This window comes from Pelophylax lessonae, assembly GCF_965119305.1.
Source record: "Pelophylax lessonae genome assembly, chromosome: 13".
NCBI lineage: Eukaryota > Metazoa > Chordata > Amphibia > Anura > Ranidae > Pelophylax > Pelophylax lessonae.
In genome coordinates this window covers 4,694,064-4,714,495 of record NC_138780.1, presented here as the reverse complement: position 1 = coordinate 4,714,495, position 20,432 = coordinate 4,694,064, and the positions used below count along the sequence as shown (strand labels likewise).

Here is a 20,432-nt window from a genome sequence, read left to right as displayed (position 1 = left end):
AATCTTGGGTGAATGTGGTGTGACTCCTGGCGGAATGCTGTACGACTCCTGGGTGAAAGTGTGACTCCTTGGTGAATGTGTTGTGATTGCACTGTGAATTCTGGGTGAATGAGGTGTGAATCCTGGTTTAATCCTGGGTGGAAGCAGTGTGAATCTTGAGTGAATGTGGTGTAAATGCTGTGTAAATCTTGGGTGAATGTGGTGTGAATCCTGGGTGAATGCGGTGTGAATCCTGGGTAAATGTGGTGTGATTGCGCTGTGAATTCTGGGTGAATGAGGTGTGAATCCTGGTTTAATCCTGGGTGGAAGTAGTGTGAATCTTGAGTGAATGTGGGGTAAATGCGGTGTCAATCCTGGGTGAATGCTGTGTGAATCCTGGGTGAATGTGGGGTGAATCCTGAGTAAAAACCTTTATAAACAGACCCTTTCATGGTATTTATAGTGCGCACATCAGACGCAGTAATGGAGACGGGTGGTACAAAACATGGGCGTTTATTACGGGATTGGACACGGGTTAGTAGGATGGTAGACTGGAAAGCATTAACAGATTCCGGAGCTCCTCCCCCTCGGACAATGGGAATGCGGCAGTCTGGCGAGATTGGCGGTTGATGGGGGCGGGGCTTCCTTAGTTCCGGGCCTTCATGTGCTTACAGTAATAGTCATTACAGGCGATGGTGAGGCCGGCGATGAGGGAGAAGAAGCTGTGGAAGTTGACCCGCCCATCGCGGCACTGATCCAGATCCTTCATTATCTTATCCACCGCCAGGGGGTCGTTCTGATTCTGGGGGGAGCGAGAGAAAGAAAATGGGGTTAATGGAGGGAAATAGAAGAATAATGTACAAGAATATATAATATCCTGTATAGAAATATCAGAGGAGAAAATCCAATATATACTACAATAGGATACAATGTCCTATATACCGCGCTGTGATATAAAAGTAATATATACTGCGCTGTGATACAATGTCATGGATATTGGATTCCCGTACCATATACTATACAATATATACTATATCATGTTACCATTTAATATAAGCTATAAAAAGATACAATGTAAAATATAGGATATAATATACACAATAATAGGATACAATGTATAATAGGTATATTAGATTAGGATATAAAATGATAAAACACTCCTGCGCTGGCAGTCTGCCCTCCATGACACAGAAGGAACGTGCTACAACCCGACACCCCCCACCGTTCATCTTGTTATCGAATTGCACAATAGCTTGTAAATGGCGCTTATTGTGTCACCTCACACCCAGCAGAGGGCGGCGTCTGAAAATTAGTCGGGGCAAGATGAGGCCTGCAAGAGGCGCAGAGGGCGCTAATCCTAAGGAGGGTGCTGAGGAGGAGACTTGGCGGTTCAGGTGTCAGAGGGTGTGAGAACAAGCTGGATTTAATCCTATGGATTCCCAGATATTTACCATAAGCTTTATGGTGGTTGTACCGATCACCGATAATCGCATGTGATCCTTATTCATCCCCAATCCTATGAAACACCAACCCTAGATAACCCAGAGCATATATATACCCAAACCTATACAACGCCAACCATACACACCCCCCAACCCTAAACAAAGCCAACCATATACATCCCCAACCCTAAACAACGCCAACCATACACACCCCCCAACCCTAAACAACGCCAACCATATACATCCCCAACCCTATACAACGCCAACCATATACATCCCCAACCCTATACAATGCCAACCATATACATCCCCAACCCTAAACAACGCCAACCATACACACCCCCCAACCCTAAACAACGCCAACCATATACATCCCCAACCCTATACAACGCCAACCATATACATCCCCAACCCTAAACAACGCCAACCATACACACCCCCCAACCCTATACAATGCCAACCATATACATCCCCAACCCTAAACAACGCCAACCATACACACCCCCCAACCCTAAACAACTCCAACCATATACATCCCCAACCCTAAACAACGCCAACCCTATACATCCCCAACCCTATACAATGCCAACCATATACATCCCCAACCCTATTCAACGCCAACCCTATACATCCCCAACCCTATACAACGCCAACCCTTTACATCCCCAACCTTATACAACGCCAACCCTATACATCCCCAACCCTATACAACGCCAACCATACACACCCCCCAACCCTAAACAACGCCAACCATATACATCCCCAACCCTAAACAACGCCAACCATATACATCCCCAACCCTATACAACGCCAACCATATACATCCCCAACCCTAAACAACGCCAACCATATACATCCCCAACCCTAAACAACGCCAACCCTATACAATGCCAACCATATACATCCCCAACCCTATTCAACGCCAACCCTAAACATCCCCAACCCTATACAACGCCAACCCTATACATCCCCAACCCTATACAACGCCAACCATACACACCCCCCAACCCTAAACAACGCCAACCATATACATCCCCAACCCTAAACAACGCCAACCATATACATCCCCAACCCTATACAACGCCAACCATATACATCCCCAACCCTAAACAACGCCAACCATATACATCCCCAACCCTATACAACGCCAACCATATACATCCCCAACCCTATACAACGCCAACCATATACATCCCCAACCCTATACAACGCCAACCATATACATCCCCAACCCTATACAGTCCCAATCCTATGCATCCCCAAACCCAATACAACCCGAGTATATACATCCCTAATTCTATACAACCCCAACCATATACATCCCTAATCCTATACACCCTCAACTCTATACAACCCCAACCATATACGACACCAACCGTATGCATCCCCAATTCTATACATCCCCAATCCTTTACAACACCAACCATATGCATCCCCAAACCCTATACAACATCAGCCCTATATATCCACAAACCCTAAAAAATCCCAACCCTATACATCCCTAATCCTATACAACCACAACCATATACAACCCCAATCATATGCATCCCGAAACCCTATAAAACATCAACCCAATATATCTCCAACCATAAGCATCCCCAACCCTATACATCCCCAAACCCTTTACACCCCCAAGCTTATACATCCCCAGTCCTATACAATCCCAATTATATACATCCCCAAACTCTTTACAACCCCAACCCTTTACAACCCTATACAATCTCAATCCTATACAACACCAGTCCTATTTATCCCCAATCATATACAACACCAACCTAATACAACCACAACCCTGTACATCCCCAGTCCTATACAACCCCCAATCATATACATTCCCAATCCTATATAACCCCAACCATATACATCCCCAAAAATATACATCTCCAATCATATACAACCCCAACCCTGTTCATCCACAATCCTATACAACACCAACCATATACAACCCCAATCCTATACAACACCCACCCTATTCATCTCCAGTCCTTTACACCGCCAATCATATACATCCCCAATCCTATACAAACCAACCCCATACAACCCCAACTCCTATACAAGGTCCACTTGAAAAAAAGGAAACGGTTGATGCATTCCCCATAAGTCATTGTGAAGGATTGTTGAGGGAATGGTAAGTTGCCATCTGCAGTGGTTTCGTTGGGGAGATGGACACTCACCTTGAGGAATTCGGCGAACTGGCTCTCCATCAGGCGGTGCAGGTCCTCCTTGTTCATGTAGTTCTTGTCCCCGGCGTACTTATGGAAGGTGAACATGATGTTCTCCATTGCTTGCTCCATCTGTGATGGGACGCCCATGTCTGCGGAGTCTGAGTGAAGTTCTGCAAGAGACGGTGAGAGAGTTCAGTCCAACTGTTTCCATGGAGGTGATAAAGACAATAAGACATCAATTATTCATTTATTATAACATCCGGAGATGTAGGGCCCCCCAAACACCATCCATAGAGCCCCAATCATGGACAACCACCACTGAGTGCCAGGGACGGGGCACCATGATGCTTCCATCACTCATCTGATCTACCTTGTAGGACGTATTTATAAGGCAGCTAATGTGACTTTCCCTGATGGAAAATCAGTCTTTGTCATTTATTACACATGGACCCAGAGGATTCACCTGTAGAGAATGTCTGACATCTCTATGAGTAACAATTTCGATTTCCTGTAGAAATAATAAAATGTGTAGATTCAGGTTTGTGATTGGATGTGATTATTATTATTTATGTCCCTCTGATACAGAAGTGATAATGAAGATCTCACATTCTGTGCCCACGTCACCAATAGCCAGCCATGAACGTGACGCCTAAACTTCATCCCATCCAACAACCTATAGTCGCTCTTTAGGGTTGGAGATCGCACTGGACAGATTCAATCATTCGTAGGTCAATGGGTTGGTGATGATGGGGATGGGTCTGAAGAGTTCTCTTCCAATGATTTCTACCCAACTTGAAAAGAAGGTGGTGGTGGTGAACCCTTTTTTGGGGGCTTGGGCTGCTCCCTCTGGGTACGAGTTCTCTTCCAATGATTTCTACCCAACTTAAAAAGAAGGTGGTGGAGAACCCTTTTTTGGAGGCTTGGGCTGCTACCTCTGGGTACGAGTTCTCTTCCAATGATTTCTACCCAACTTAAAAAGAAGGTGGTGGTGAACCCTTTTTTGGAGGCTTGGGCTGCTCCCTCTGGGTACGAGTTCTCCACCAATGATTTCTACCCAAATTAAAAAGGTGGTGGTGGTGAAACTTTTTTTGGAGGGCTTGGGCTTCTCCCTCTGGGTACGAGTTCTCTTCCAATGATTTCTACCCAACTTGAAAAGAAGGTGGTGGTGGTGGTGAACCCTTTTTTGAGGGCTTGGGCTGCTCCCTCTGGGTACGAGTTCTCTTCCAATGATTTCTACCCAACTTAAAAAGAAGGTGGTGGTGGTGAACCCTTTTTTGGAGGCTTGGGCTGCTCCCTCTGGGTACAAGTTCTCTTCCAATGATTTCTACCCAACTTAAAAAGAAAGTGGTGGTGGTGAACCCTTTTTTGAGGGCTTGGGCTGCTCCCTCTGGGTAGGAGTTCTCTTCCAATGATTTCTACCCAACTTAAAAAGAAGTTGGTGGTGGTGAACCCTTTTTTGAGGGCTTGGGCTGCTCCCTCTGGGTACGAGTTCTCTTCCAATGATTTCTACCCAACTTAAAAAGAAGGTGGTGGTGAACCCTTTTTTGGGGGCTTGGGCTGCTCCCTCTGGGTACGGCCTTGAGGTAGTTTCCGCATGTACTTGTAGGTAAGGTAGGTAACAAGGAGCACCCAATATCCAGTAAAAGCGAGTTGGAAGGTGAATTTGTAATCATTTATTGAAAGGAGCAACAAGTAATCAAGCCAATGCGTTTTGGGGGAAGCAACGTGATCAAGCCAACGTGTTTCAGGTGATTCCCCCCTTCCTCAGGGCTGTTGCTGCACGTTAATAATGAATGGGAAAGGATCCCAAACAGGTGCGTCTGTAACACCAAGCTCGGAAAGATAGATGCCGGCTGTGATTGCATATGCTGCCCTAAGGAAGGGGGAGTCTTTGTTCCCCCCCAAACGCGTTGGCTTGATCACTTCTTGCTACTTTCAATAAATGATTACAAATTTGTTTTTCAACTTGCAATCCCTGGATATCAGGTGATCCTTTTTACCTACCCAACCTGTGGTCAGCACACAAGGGGTTAACGTTCCCATTAGCGGCTCCATTGATTATCATAAAGCGCTCATCTTGAGCAGAGAAGGGAGTCATAGAGAGGAACATCTAATGGAGACGAATGGCTGAGATCATCCTCATCTGCCGGGAAAATGGATTCTACGGGAAGGCGGCCAGTAAAAAGTGCGCACTCATGATGGGACACTGGGGGATTGTACGAGTCTGGCCGTGTGCAGAGTCATTAGATCATGAATTTCAAATTCCAGATTTGAACCCAAGATGCCATTGGACTGTGACGCACAGTAATACTAATGCTAAGATAAAAACCGAGAGGACAGAAGTAGTGGGGGAAAAAATGATTTGATCCCTGCAGATTGTGTACGTTTGCCTGCTTACATAGAAATGGCGGGTGTATAATTTTTATCATAGGTGTATTTTATATGATAGAGACAGAATATCAACCAAAAATCCAGAAAAATCACATGATACAAATGTTATAAATGGAGTTGCAGTTCAGTGAGTAAAATAATTATTTGATCCCCAAGCAAAACATGACTTAGTAGTTGGTGGAGAAATCCTTGTTGGAAGCACAGAGGTCAGACGTTTCTTGTAGTTGGTTACCAGGTTTGCACACATCTCAGGAGGGAGTTTGGTCCACTCTTCTTTACAGATCTTCTCTAAATCCTTAAGGTTTCTCGGCTGTCTCTTGGCAGCTCGGAGTTTCAGCTCCCTCCATAAATGTTCTATAGAATTAAGGTCTGGAGACTGGATAGGCCACTCCATGACCTTGATGTGCTTCTTGAGCCACTCCTTTGTTGCCTTGGTGGTATGTTTTGGGTCATTGTCATTCTGGAAGACCCATCCATGACCCATCTTCAGTGTTCTGGCTGAGGGAAGAAGGTTCTCATCCAAGATCTTACAATACATGGCTTCGTAGGGATGGTGACTGTAGGGACGGTGACTGTAGGGATGGTGACTGTAGGGACGGTGTCTGTAGGGACGGTGACTGTAGGGACGGTGACTGTAGGGAAGGTGACTGTAAGGACGGTGACTGTAGGGGCGGTGACTTTAGGGACGGTGTCTGTAGGGAAGGTGTCTGTAGGGACAGTGACTGTAGGGACGGTGTCTGTAGGGAAGGTGTCTGTAGGGACAGTGACTGTAGGGACGGTGTCTGTAGGGAAGGTGACTGTAGGGGTGGTGTCTGTAGGGATGGTGTCTGTAGGGACGGTGACTGTAGGGACGGTGACTGTAGAGATGGTGTCTGTAGGGACGGCGACTGTAGGGACGGTGACTGTAGGGAGGGTGACTGTAGGGAAGGTGACTGTAGGGACGGTGACTGTAGGGAAGGTGACTGTAGGGAAGGTGGCTGTAGGGACGGTGACTGTAGGGACGGTGACTGAAGGGAAGGTGACTGTAGGGACGGTGACTGTAGGGAGGGTGTCTGTAGGGACGGTGACTGTAGGGACGGTGACTGTAGGGACGGTGACTGTAGGGAGGGTGTCTGTAGGGACGGTGACTGTAGGGAGGGTGTCTGTAGGGAAGGTGTCTGTAGGGACGGTGACTGTAGGGAAGGTGACTGTAGGGACGCTGACTGTAGGGAAGGTGACTGTAGGGACGGTGTCTGTAGGGAAGGTGACTGTAGGGAAGGTGTCTGTAGGGACGGTGACTGTAGGGAGGGTGACTGTAGGGACGGTGACTGTAGGAAGGGTGTCTGTAGGGACGGTGACTGTAGGGACGGTGACTGTAGGGACGGTGACTGTAGGGAGGGTGACTGTAGGGAAGGTGTCTGTAGGGAGGGTGACTGTAGGGACGGTGACTGTAGGAAGGGTGTCTGTAGGGACGGTGACTGTAGGGACAGTGACTGTAGGGACGGTGACTGTAGGGAGGGTGTCTGTAGGGACGGTGACTGTAGGGACGGTGACTGTAGGGACGGTGACTGTAGGGAGGGTGTCTGTAGGGACGGTGACTGTAGGGAGGGTGTCTGTAGGGACGGTGACTGTAGGGACGGTGTCTGTAGGGATGGTGACTGTAGGGACGGTGACTGTAGGGAAGGTGTCTGTAGGGACGGTGACTGTAGGGACGGTGACTGTAGGGACGGTGACTGTAGGGAAGGTGTCTGTAGGGATGGTGACTGTAGGGAGGGTGTCTGTAGGGACGGTGTTCTTATTGTTGTAGTCAGCATTTTTCTTCCTCCAAACACAGCGAGTTGAGTTAATGCCAAAGAGTTTAATTCTGGTCTCATCTGAGCACAGCACTTTCTCCCAACCCTTCTCTGAATCATTTAGATGTTTATTAGCAATCTTCAGACAGTCTGTACATGTGCCTTCCTGAGGAGGACGTGTTTGGAAAAACCGCACCGAAAGCAAACAACAAAACAGACTCTGCTGTGTGAAATCTTCAATGAGGACTTTATATTTCTTCCTCGAATATGTTTATATGTTTCTTTATGTTTTACTATTTAGCTTTTGTATGTCATATTATTTGTATCCTTATCATCATTATAGTAATATTATTGTATCATTATATTATGATCATTGTATTATTATCATTACAATATAATTATATTATTATATTCTAATCCTTATATTATAATCATCGTATCATTATAGTAAACTTATTGTATAATTATATTATTATTACAATATTATTATAATATTTTTCATTATCATTGTATCAATCATTGCTTGTATTACCTGAAGGAGGATCCATGATAGAAGCCAATCTATCCTATACTGTAACTCTGCAATCTACTCTCCAATCTGCTGCAGTGTATACTGTGTGTGGGTTTGCTATATATATATATATACTGTATATGTGTTTTTTGGGTGGAGTTTTCCTTGAAGAAAAACAAGAATTGTATAAATCTCCAGGATGTGATTGACACGACTTTGGCTGATCGGAGTGTAATTTACATTTATATCAGTGCTGGATGAGGGCGGGGCTGTGACCTCTCATGAGGACAACATATGTACTCCCATCACTCCCTCCACCAGTGTGACCTACAGACACACACACACTTACACTCTAATGTCCCCTCCCCTCACAGTCACATCAGTCTCTGTAGCAGAGGAGCTTACACTCTAATGCCCCCCCCCCACAGTCACATCAGTCTCTGCACCAGAAGAGCTTACACTCTAATGTCCCCCTACAGTCACATCAGTCTCTGTACCAGAGGAGCTTACACTCTAATGTCCCCTCCCCTCACAGTCACATCAGTCTCTGTAGCAGAGGAGCTTACACTCTAATGCCCCCTCCCCCACAGTCACATCAGTCTCTGTACCAGAGGAGCTTACACTCTAATGTCCCCTCCCCTCACAGTCACATCAGTCTCTGTAGCAGAGGAGCTTACACTCTAATGCCCCCCCCCCCACAGTCACATCAGTCTCTGCACCAGAAGAGCTTACACTCTAATGTCCCCCTACAGTCACATCAGTCTCTGTACCAGAGGAGCTTACACTCTAATGTCCCCTCCCCCACAGTCACATCAGTCTCTGTACCAGAGGAGCTTACACTCTAATGCCCCCCCTACAGTCACATCAGTCTCTGTACCAGAGGAACTTACACTCTAATGTCCCCTCCCCCACAGTCACATCAGTCTCTGTACCAGAGGAGCTTACACTCTAATGTCCCCTCCCCCCTACAGTCACATCAGTCTCTGTACCAGAGGAGCTTACACTCTAATGCCCCCTCCCCCACAGTCACATCAGTCTCTGTACCAGAGGAGCTTACACTCTAATGTCCCCTCCCCCACAGTCACATCAGTCTCTGTATCAGAGGAGCTTACACTCTAATGTCCCCTCCTCCCACAGTCACATCAGTCTCCGTACCAGAGGAGCTTACACTTTAATGTCCCCTCCCCCCACATCAGTCTCTGTACCAGAGGAGCTTACACTCTAATGTCTCCTCCCCCACATCAGTCTCTGTACCAGAGGAGCTTACACTCTAATGTCTCCTCCCCCACATCAGTCTCTGTACCAGAGGAGCTTACACTCTAATGTCTCCTCCCCCACATCAGTCTCTGTACCAGAGGAGCTTACACTCTAATGTCCCCTCCCCCCACAGTCACATCCGTCTCTGTACCAGAGGAGCTTACACTCTAATGTCCCCTCCCCCACAGTCACATCAGTCTCTGTACCAGAGGAGCTTACACTCTAATGTCCTCTCCCCCACAGTCACATCAGTCTCTGTACCAGAGGAGCTTACACTCTAATGTCCCCTCCTCCACAGTCACATCAGTCTCTGTACCAGAGGAGCTTACACTCTAATGTCCCCTCTCCCCCACAGTCACATCAGTCTCTGTACCAGAGGAGCTTACACTCTAATGTCCCCTCCCCCACAGTCACATCAGTCTCTGTACCAGAGGAGCTTACACTCTAATGTCTCCTCCCCCACATCAGTCTCTGTACCAGAGGAGCTTACACTCTAATGTCCCCTCCTCCACAGTCACATCAGTCTCTGTACCAGAGGAGCTTACACTCTAATGTCCCCTCTCCTCCACAGTCACATCAGTCTCTGTACCAGAGGAGCTTACACTCTAATGTCCCCTCCCCTACAGTCACATCAGTCTCTGTACCAGAGGAGCTTACACTCTAATGTCTCCTCCCCCCCCCCCCCCACAGTCACATCAGTCTCTGTACCAGAGGAGCTTACACTCTAATGTCCCCTCCCCCACAGTCACATCAGTCTCTGTACCAGAGGAGCTTACACTCTAATGTCCCCTCCCCCACAGTCACATCAGTCTCTGTAGAAGAGGAGCTTACACTCTAATGTCTCCTCCCCCACATCAGTCTCTGTACCAGAGGAGCTTACACTCTAATGTCCCCTCCCCCCACAGTCACATCCGTCTCTGTACCAGAGGAGCTTACACTCTAATGTCCCCTCCCCCACAGTCACATCAGTCTCTGTACCAGAGGAGCTTACACTCTAATGTCCCCTCCCCAACAGTCACATCAGTCTCTGTAGAAGAGGAGCTTACACTCTAATGTCCCCTCCCCCACAGTCACATCAGTCTCTGTAGAAGAGGAGCTTACACTCTAATGTCCCCTCCCCCACAGTCACATCAGTCTCTGTACCAGAGGAGCTTACACTCTAATGCCCCCCCCCCCCACAGTCACATCAGTCTCTGCACCAGAAGAGCTTACACTCTAATGTCCCCCTACAGTCACATCAGTCTCTGTACCAGAGGAGCTTACACTCTAATGTCCCCTCCCCTCACAGTCACATCAGTCTCTGTAGCAGAGGAGCTTACACTCTAATGCCCCCTCCCCCACAGTCACATCAGTCTCTGTACCAGAGGAGCTTACACTCTAATGTCCCCTCCCCTCACAGTCACATCAGTCTCTGTAGCAGAGGAGCTTACACTCTAATGCCCCCCCCCCCCCCCCACAGTCACATCAGTCTCTGCACCAGAAGAGCTTACACTCTAATGTCCCCCTACAGTCACATCAGTCTCTGTACCAGAGGAGCTTACACTCTAATGTCCCCTCCCCCACAGTCACATCAGTCTCTGTACCAGAGGAGCTTACACTCTAATGCCCCCCCTACAGTCACATCAGTCTCTGTACCAGAGGAACTTACACTCTAATGTCCCCTCCCCCACAGTCACATCAGTCTCTGTACCAGAGGAGCTTACACTCTAATGTCCCCTCCCCCCTACAGTCACATCAGTCTCTGTACCAGAGGAGCTTACACTCTAATGCCCCCTCCCCCACAGTCACATCAGTCTCTGTACCAGAGGAGCTTACACTCTAATGTCCCCTCCCCCACAGTCACATCAGTCTCTGTATCAGAGGAGCTTACACTCTAATGTCCCCTCCTCCCACAGTCACATCAGTCTCCGTACCAGAGGAGCTTACACTTTAATGTCCCCTCCCCCCACATCAGTCTCTGTACCAGAGGAGCTTACACTCTAATGTCTCCTCCCCCACATCAGTCTCTGTACCAGAGGAGCTTACACTCTAATGTCTCCTCCCCCACATCAGTCTCTGTACCAGAGGAGCTTACACTCTAATGTCTCCTCCCCCACATCAGTCTCTGTACCAGAGGAGCTTACACTCTAATGTCCCCTCCCCCCACAGTCACATCCGTCTCTGTACCAGAGGAGCTTACACTCTAATGTCCCCTCCCCCACAGTCACATCAGTCTCTGTACCAGAGGAGATTACACTCTAATGTCCTCTCCCCCACAGTCACATCAGTCTCTGTACCAGAGGAGCTTACACTCTAATGTCCCCTCCTCCACAGTCACATCAGTCTCTGTACCAGAGGAGCTTACACTCTAATGTCCCCTCCCCTACAGTCACATCAGTCTCTGTACCAGAGGAGCTTACACTCTAATGTCTCCTCCCCCCCCCCCCCACAGTCACATCAGTCTCTGTACCAGAGGAGCTTACACTCTAATGTCCCCTCCCCCACAGTCACATCAGTCTCTGTACCAGAGGAGCTTACACTCTAATGTCCCCTCCCCCACAGTCACATCAGTCTCTGTAGAAGAGGAGCTTACACTCTAATGTCTCCTCCCCCACATCAGTCTCTGTACCAGAGGAGCTTACACTCTAATGTCCCCTCCCCCCACAGTCACATCAGTCTCTGTAGCAGAGGAGCTTACACTCTAATGCCCCCCCCCCACAGTCACATCAGTCTCTGTACCAGAGGAGCTTACACTCTAATGTCCCCTCCCCTCACAGTCACATCAGTCTCTGTACCAGAGGAGCTTACACTCTAATGTCCCCTCCTCCACAGTCACATCAGTCTCTGTACCAGAGGAGCTTACACTCTAATGTCCCCCTACAGTCACATCAGTCTCTGTACCAGAGGAGCTTACAATCTAAAGTCCCCTCCCCCCACAGTCACATCAGTCTCTGTACCAGAAGAGCTTGCACTCTAATGTCCCCTCCCCCCACAGTCACATCAGTCTCTGTACCAGAGGAGCTTACACTCTAATGTCCCCTCCCCCACAGTCACATCAGTCTCTGTACCAGAGGAGCTTACACTCTAATGTCCCCCTACAGTCGCACTGCTCTGACCTTTCCTCCTCAGGACTGACAATGCAATCTCTGTGGTCGGGGGAGGGGAGGGCGGGGGTTGTACGTTGATCTGACAATAAAACTCGTCCAGAGATCAGCACACACTTCCCACATTCCGGGAATTCCTCTGCAGTTTGCGGATCTACAGCTGAGGGGAATCAAACAATTGGCATCTCAGTGCTGCTGATCTCCTGCCCCCTCTTTGCAGCCACTTCCTGTCTCCATGCACTCTGGTGATGGCATTTCTCAGGGCGGGATTCCTGATGGTGACACCAGGGGGCAGTGTCTGTGTCAGGTGTGATGGAATGTCCACTTCTAGTCTCCATGGGAGGTGACAACACAGGAGCACAATTGGGAGACGGGGACACAGCGTTGTCACCCTCTAACAGGAAGTGCCTGAACAAGAGCCTCAAGGATGGAAAGATTCAGAGGATCCCAGGATGGATAGATTCAGGGGCTCCTAGGATGGATAGATTCAGGGGCCCCAAAGATGGATAGATTCAGGGGCTCCCAGGATGGATAGATTCAGGGGCCCCAAAGATGGATAGATTCAGGGGCTCCCAGGATGGATAGATTCAGGGGCCCCAAAGATGGATAGATTCAGGGGCTCCCAGGATGGATAGATTCAGGGGCTCCGAGGATGGATAGATTCAGGGGCCTCAAAGATGGATAGATTCAGGGGCCCCAAGGATGGATAGATTCAGGGGCCCCAAAGATGGATAGATTCAGGGGCCCCAAGGATGGATAGATTCAGGGGCTCCCAGGATGGATAGATTAAGGGGCCCCAAAGATGGAAAAATTCAGGGGCCCCAGAGATGGATAGATTTAGGGGCCCCAGAGATGAATAGATTCAGGGGCCCCAGAGATGGATAGATTCAGGGGCCCCAGAGATGAATAGATTCAGGGGCCCCAGAGATGGATAGATTCAGGGGCTCCGAGGATGGAAAAATTCAGGGGCCCCAGAGATGGATAGATTTAGGGGCCCCAGAGATGGATAGATTTAGGGGCCCCAGAGATGGATAGATTCAGGGGCCCCAAAGATGGATAGATTCAGGGGCCCCAAGGATGGATAGATTCAGGGGCCCCAAGGATGGATAGATTCAGGGGCTCCGAGGATGGATAGATTCAGGGGCTCCGAGGATGGAAAAATTCAGGGGCCCCAGAGATGGATAGATTTAGGGGCCCCAGAGATGGATAGATTCAGGGGCCCCGTTTATGACACAATGCAGGTCAGAAGAATTATGATGGATATTGTTTCTGGGAAAGTCAATGTTGGTGTTTGTTGGCAGGTAGATAACAGCTTTGATGGTCAGCTCTGCAGGCAATTATGAGATAGCGGCCTCAAGGTCCTCCGCACCCCTCCCCGGGGTCCTTCTGTGTCAGGGTCAGTCGGGCGCGGGTATTGGTTCAGGCATTCCTGCAATCATTTCCAAACATCCCAGGAATCCAGAGGACCGCACCCCACCCATCATTCCATCCCCAGACCCCGGCCTGAACCCAACCCTGCTCAGAGGGAAGGTGGACTTCTACTGTGAGGACCACCGCTAATGGAACCCGGGCACAGGGATGGAGGGAACCCCTCATAATGGGTACAGCGGGTGTACAGACCCAGGAACTCAGCACAGGGATGGTGGGAACCCCTCATAATGGGCACAGCGGGTGTACAGACCCAGGAACTCAGCACAGGGATGGTGGGAACCCCTCATAATGGGCACAGCGATTGTACAGACCTGGGAACTCAGCACAGGGATGGTGAGAACCCCTCATAATGGGCACAGGGATGGTGGGAACCCCTCATAATGGGTACAGCAGGTGTACAGACCCAGGAACTCAGCACAGGGATGGTGGGAACCCCTCATAATGGGCACAGCGGGTGTACAGACCCAGGAACTCAGCACAGGGATGGAGGGAACCCCTCATAATGGGTACAGCGGGTGTACAGACCCAGGAACTCAGCACAGGGATGGTGGGAACCCCTCATAATGGGCACAGCGGGTGTACAGACCCAGGAACTCAGCACAGGGATGGTGGGAACCCCTCATAATGGGCACAGCGATTGTACAGACCTGGGAACTCAGCACAGGGATGGTGAGAACCCCTCATAATGGGCACAGGGATGGTGGGAACCCCTCACAATGGGTACAGCAGGTGTACAGACCCAGGAACTCAGCACAGGGATGGTGGGAACCCCTCATAATGGGCACAGCGGGTGTACAGACCCAGGAACTCAGCACAGGGATGGTGGGAACCCCTCGTAATGGGCACAGGGATGGTGGGAACCCCTCATAATGGGCACAGCGATTGTACAGACCTGGGAACTCAGCACAGGGATGGAGGGAACCCCTCATAATGGGCACAGCGGGGGTACAGACCCGGGAACTCAGCACAGGGATGGAGGGAACCCCTCATAATGGGCACAGCGTGGGTACAGACCCAGGAACTCAGCACAGGGATGGTGGAACCCCTCATAATGGGCACAGCGGGGGTACAGACCCAGGAACTCAGCACAGGGATGGTGGAACCCCTCATAATGGGCACAGCGGGGGTACAGACCCGGGAACTCAGCACAGGGATGGTGGAACCCCTCATAATGGGCACAGCGGGGGTACAGACCCGGGAACCCAGCACAGGGATGGTGGGAACCCCTCATAATGGGCACAGCGGGTGTACAGACCCGGGAACTCAGCACAGGGATGGTGGGAACCCCTCATAATGGGCACAGCGGGTGTACAGACCCGGGAACTCAGCACAGGGATGGTGGGAACCCCTCATAATGGGCACAGCGGGTGTACAGACCCGGGAACCCAGCACAGGGATGGTGGAAACCCCTCACTCTGGGTATAAATACAGAGTAATCATTATGGGCGGAGCAGAGCAGTCCATGTGGAACACACAGTGATTCAGTGTCCTTGGGTGAGGCTCACCCTGCCCCGTGCCTCATGAACTTTACACTTGCAGGCTATCGGTTCCGTTATAAGAGGAGCCCGTTACCGCCATTGTACAGAGCGTCTCCTTTATGGTAAATCTGACCTCCATTAAAGATCGCTCGGCCATGAAGCGGTTCGGGAATGTATGGTGTCACTGTGGTGTCACTGTGGTGTCACTGTGGAACTGGCCGTGGACAATATGTCTGCTACAGAGTCAGAGATTCCATTAAAAAGCACCAGAGCTGCTGATTTTCCACAGCTGGCTACTCAGCAATGACTACAAACCACAGAACTCCTGTATACATTGCATTGTGTAGGTCCGGATACATCGTCATCCTGCGGCACGGTCACCCATAAGGGCGGAGGCTGCAGAGATAAACCACCTAATGGTTTCCTGTGACCTCTGCCTATAGAGTGCAAGCTCTGAGGACCACAGTCCCTCCCCCATACTCTCTTCCATTGTAACTGTACTGCCTCCCTTGATATTGTAAAGCACTGTGCAAACTGTTGGCACTATATAAATCCTGTATAATGATAATAACTTCCCGACGTCCCTGGAGGACGCAACCAGTAGAGGGGGGAGCAGGAAAACCCCAAAATTGGGCGAGAATTGGGGCGGCAAAGGGTGACCTAGCCTATCAGAACCAATGACTTGGTGGTGGAGAGATCCTTTAAGGAAGACTCGGCCCTCCATAACAGACACACATTAATCGGAGTATTATAAGTCCGGCGTGTGTCTGTACGGGCTCCGCCATGTCTCCCGGCACGCGCGGGGTTAAGCAGGCTGAGCGAGCGCAGAGAGCGCGGTCTGTGGGTTGAGTGCAGGGTGTGTCCCGCCTGTGTGTGCACAACACGTCTCCGCAACACTTCCCCAATCCTCCATTAACCCCTTCCTGACCCTCCCTCAAAACGCCGCGCCCAACCGCCCGCCGGCGCTCTACTGATGACTTCACCAAAATTAACTCCGCCAAGACTGCGCCGCTCACCGATATCATCGTATGTCAATCCCCGTGTGGATGGCAGTCCCCCAAATCCATCCACAAACCCAAACCCCACCCTCTTACGAAAGTTGGGGGCGCACAGCGGCGAAAGTAAAGAGCTGACCGCCCTCCAAATCCAACCACAAACCCCGCTCTCCAATGAAAGTAAGATCGCAATTTTTGGGCGCACAGCGGCAAATGTATAGCGCTGACCGCCCCCCAAATCCATCCCTTGCAACCGATAGTCAAACCCCACCCTCTTACCAAAGTAAGAGCGCAGTTTGGGGTGCACAGTGGCGAAAGTAAAGAGCTGACCGCCCCCCCAAATCCAACCAAAAACCCCCCTCTCCAATGAAAGCGAGAGCGCAACTTTTGGGCGCCCAGCGGCGAAAGTAAAGAGCTGACCGCCCCCCAAATCCATCCCATGCGACCGATAGTCAAACTCCGCCCTCTTACGAAAGTAAGAGTGAAGTTTGGGGCGCACAGCGGCGAAAGTAAAGAGCTGACCGCCCCCCCCCCCCAAATCCAACCACAAACCCCGCTCTCCAATTAAAGAGCGCAGTTTGGGGCGCACAGCGGCAAAAGTAAAGAGCTGACCGCCCCCCCCCCCCAAATACATCCACAAACCCTGCTCTCCAATGAAAGTGAGAGCGCAATTTTTGGGCGCACAGCGGCGAAAGTAAAGAGCTGACCGCCCTACAAATACATCCGCAAACCCACCCCCCCTGTGACCAATAGTCAAAGCCCATCCTCTTACGAAAGTAAGAGCGCAGTTTGGGGCGCACAGTGGCAAAATTATAGAGAGAAGAAAACCGAAAATGAGGCGATTTAATGCGATTGGTTAGAAATAAATGTTGTGCTATTGTAATGATTTTTAATCGTGCGTGGACGGCGACACTCTGAAGACGCAACCGCCCCCGGCGACTGATAGTCAAACCCCACCCACTTACAAAAGAGCACAATTTGGGGCGCACAGCGGCGAAAGTAAAGAGCTGACCGCCCCCCAAATATATCCACAAACCCCGCCCTCCAATAAAAGTACTTTCGCCGCTGTGTTCGTTCTTACTTTTTTTGGAGAGCGGGGTTTGTAGATATATTTGGGGGGCGGTCAGCTCTTTACAGTTGCAGCAGTGCGCCCCAAGTTGCGCTCCTACTTTTATTGGAGGGCGGGGTTTGTGGATGGATTTGGGGGACAGTCCGTCCTTTACAGTCGCCGCTGTGCACCCCAATTTGCACTCTTACTTTCAGTTGAGAGCGGGGCTTGTGGATGGATTTATGGGACGGTCAGTTCTTTACTTTCGCCACTGTGCGCCCCTTAAAGATCTGACTGCCCCCCAAATCCATCCACAAACCCCTCTCTCCAATAAAAGTAAGAGCGCAATTTAGGGCGCACAGCGGCGACTGTAAAAAGCTGACTGCCCCCCAAATATATCCACAAACCCCTCTCTCTCCCATAAAAGTAAGAGTGCAATTTGGGGTGCACAGCGGCGACTTTAAACAGCTGACCGCCCCCCCCCCCAAATATATTCACGAACCCCGCTCTCCAATAAAAGAGCACAATTTGGGGGGGGGGGGTGATGATTTGGCCGAAGAAGGGAGCAACAGAATAAAAAGAAAAGACGGGAAACGAGGCGATTGGTTAGAAATAAAAGTTGCAACATTGTAACGATGGCACCCCTGCGCTGTCAGTGACGCTCTGTAGGCGCAACCGCCCCCCATAACCCATCGGCAAACTGCCCCCCCATAACTCATCGGCAAACTGCCCCCCCCCATAACCCATCGGCAAACCGCCCCCCCATAACCCATCTGCAAACTGCTCCCAAACCCAACGATTGATAATCAAACCCCACCCTCCTAGGAAAGTAAGTGGGGGGGGGGGGGGGATATGGAAAAAAAAAAAGAAACATGGGAGGGAATTTAATGCGATTAATAAGAAAAATAGAAAGTTGCAACATTGTAACAGTTTGCATTTTACATTCATAAATTCATCTCACCTTCGCTCTTCTAGGAACTTCTGGGTGACCCCCCCCTTTCCCCAGGTTGTCTGGGTGACCCCCCCCCTTTCCCAGGTTGTCTGGTTGAGCCCCCCTTTCCCAGGTTGTCTGGGTGACCCCCCCTTTCCCAGGTTGTCTGGGTGACCCCCCCTTCCCCAGGTTGTCTGGGTGACCTCCCCCCTTCTACAATTCTAGGGGTTTGGAATAGCGCCCAGATCCTGGATCAGGATTGGTCGCATGCAACGATCCAGGATGTATAGGCAGGTAAAGGGGGGTAATTTCTCATCTCCTCCCCCATGATTTACCACGTCAGTGAGTCTGCAGCAAACAATGGGGTACTGACTGAAATTTTCCAACCCAGCCCCCCCCCCCCAACCATCGCCCTTTGCTTCTCCAAAGTTAGCGTTTACGGAATGCGTCGACCGCTAGCAGCCAAATATCGATCTTTTGATTGGCTGTAAGGGGTTAAGCACGCATAATGAGCCGAACGGACGAGAAACGCGCCTAAACGCGGCATGCGTTGGTCTCCATGGAAATATATATTTCTTTTAGATTGTAAGCTCTAAGGAGCCGGGCCCTCTGATTCCTCCTGTATTGAACTGTACTGTAACTGCATTGTCTTCCCCCACACTGTAAAGCGCTGCGCAAACTGTTGGCGCTATATAAATCCTGTATAATAATAATAATATACATTATAATATAAGAAGCGAAGGATGAGGGCGGCGGTGGAGACTTACCTTCGGGGCGGAGAGAGAAGCGGAGGAACGGTGAAGCTCGGAGTCGCTCTGCACAATGTGAGCCGTCAGCAGGGAACTCCTTGCTTAGGAGAAGGACCAACCCTTAAAATCTGAGTCACTTCCAGCCCAGCCCCTCCCCCTCCTCCCCGCCCCCTCCCAATCCTGGAATTCCTCCGTCATCCCCGTCCCTCCTCACCCCATGCATCCCTCCTGGACCGCGCTCATGCATTGCGCACGCCGTGTCTGCGGCAAAAAAAAAAAATAAAAAAGTTTTATTTTTATTTTTTTGCATGATTTGCAATGCCGGCGACTTTTCCAGGCGACTTTACCAGGCGACGCAATCGTTGGTCAAAAAGGCAGCAAAGCGCGTAGAAAAACACACGTGTCACCGCAGGATGCTTCGTCGTGCGTTTTATTGAGCGCGCCGGCCCTAGAGTTGCGATGGAGCACGGGCGCGTACATTTCGACGCCTTCGCGCCCCCCCCCCCCCCCGCGTTTGCAGATGCTTTGTCTTTAGGCTGCATTCACACCTGAGCGTTTTTTCTGTCGTTTTTAGCGAGATTTATGGAACGTTCTAATGTATCGTTTGGTTCTTTTTTTTTTTTTTAGCCAATAGAAAAAACTCTCATTTGTTGCATTATTTGTTAGCTTTTCCATCAGATTTTATTTCCCTTTTATTTTTTTATTTCTATTACTAATTTTTTATTATTATTATTATTTTAATTTTTTTTGGGGGGGGGGGTAGAGTTGGAGTTAGGATTAGGGGTTGGGTTTAGGATTAGGGGTTATTGTACTTTTTGTCTTATTATTTTTTTGTATTTTGTTGTTATTATTATTAGTAGTAGCAATAAGAAGAAAACAATAAATAATTTGTTGCTAGGTATTTCAGCTTTTTCATCAGCTTTTATTTCTTTTTTTTTTTTTTCTATTATTCATTTATTATTTATTTTTTTAGGGGGAGGGGTTAGAGTTAAGGTTAGGTTGGAGTTAGGATTAGGGGATTTAGGATTATTATTATTTAGGATTATTGTACTTTTTCTCATTATTATTTATTTGTATTTTGTTGTTAGGGTGTTAATACTACTACTAAAAATAATTAGAAAACTCTCATCTGTTGCATCATTTGTTGCTCGGCTTTTCAGCCTTGTTGGCTTTTCCTTCAGCTTTTATTTCTTTTTTTTT

The 20,432-nt window shown here is 49.4% G+C and overlaps 1 protein-coding gene across 1 annotated transcript; it reads right to left on the bottom strand.

Annotated features, from left to right (window-relative positions):
* Positions 1–490: 490 nt before the first annotated feature.
* LOC309569698 (protein S100-A10-like) lies at positions 491–19,376 on the bottom strand. The gene is made up of 3 exons (XM_082275659.1): positions 19,251–19,376; positions 3,596–3,756; positions 491–781 (listed from the first exon to the last, which is right to left on the bottom strand). Exons 2-3 carry the CDS (start codon positions 3,731–3,733, stop codon positions 626–628), a joined length of 294 nt encoding a protein of 97 aa, XP_082131785.1. The 5' UTR covers positions 3,734–3,756; positions 19,251–19,376; the 3' UTR covers positions 491–625.
* Positions 19,377–20,432: the final 1,056 nt, after the last annotated feature.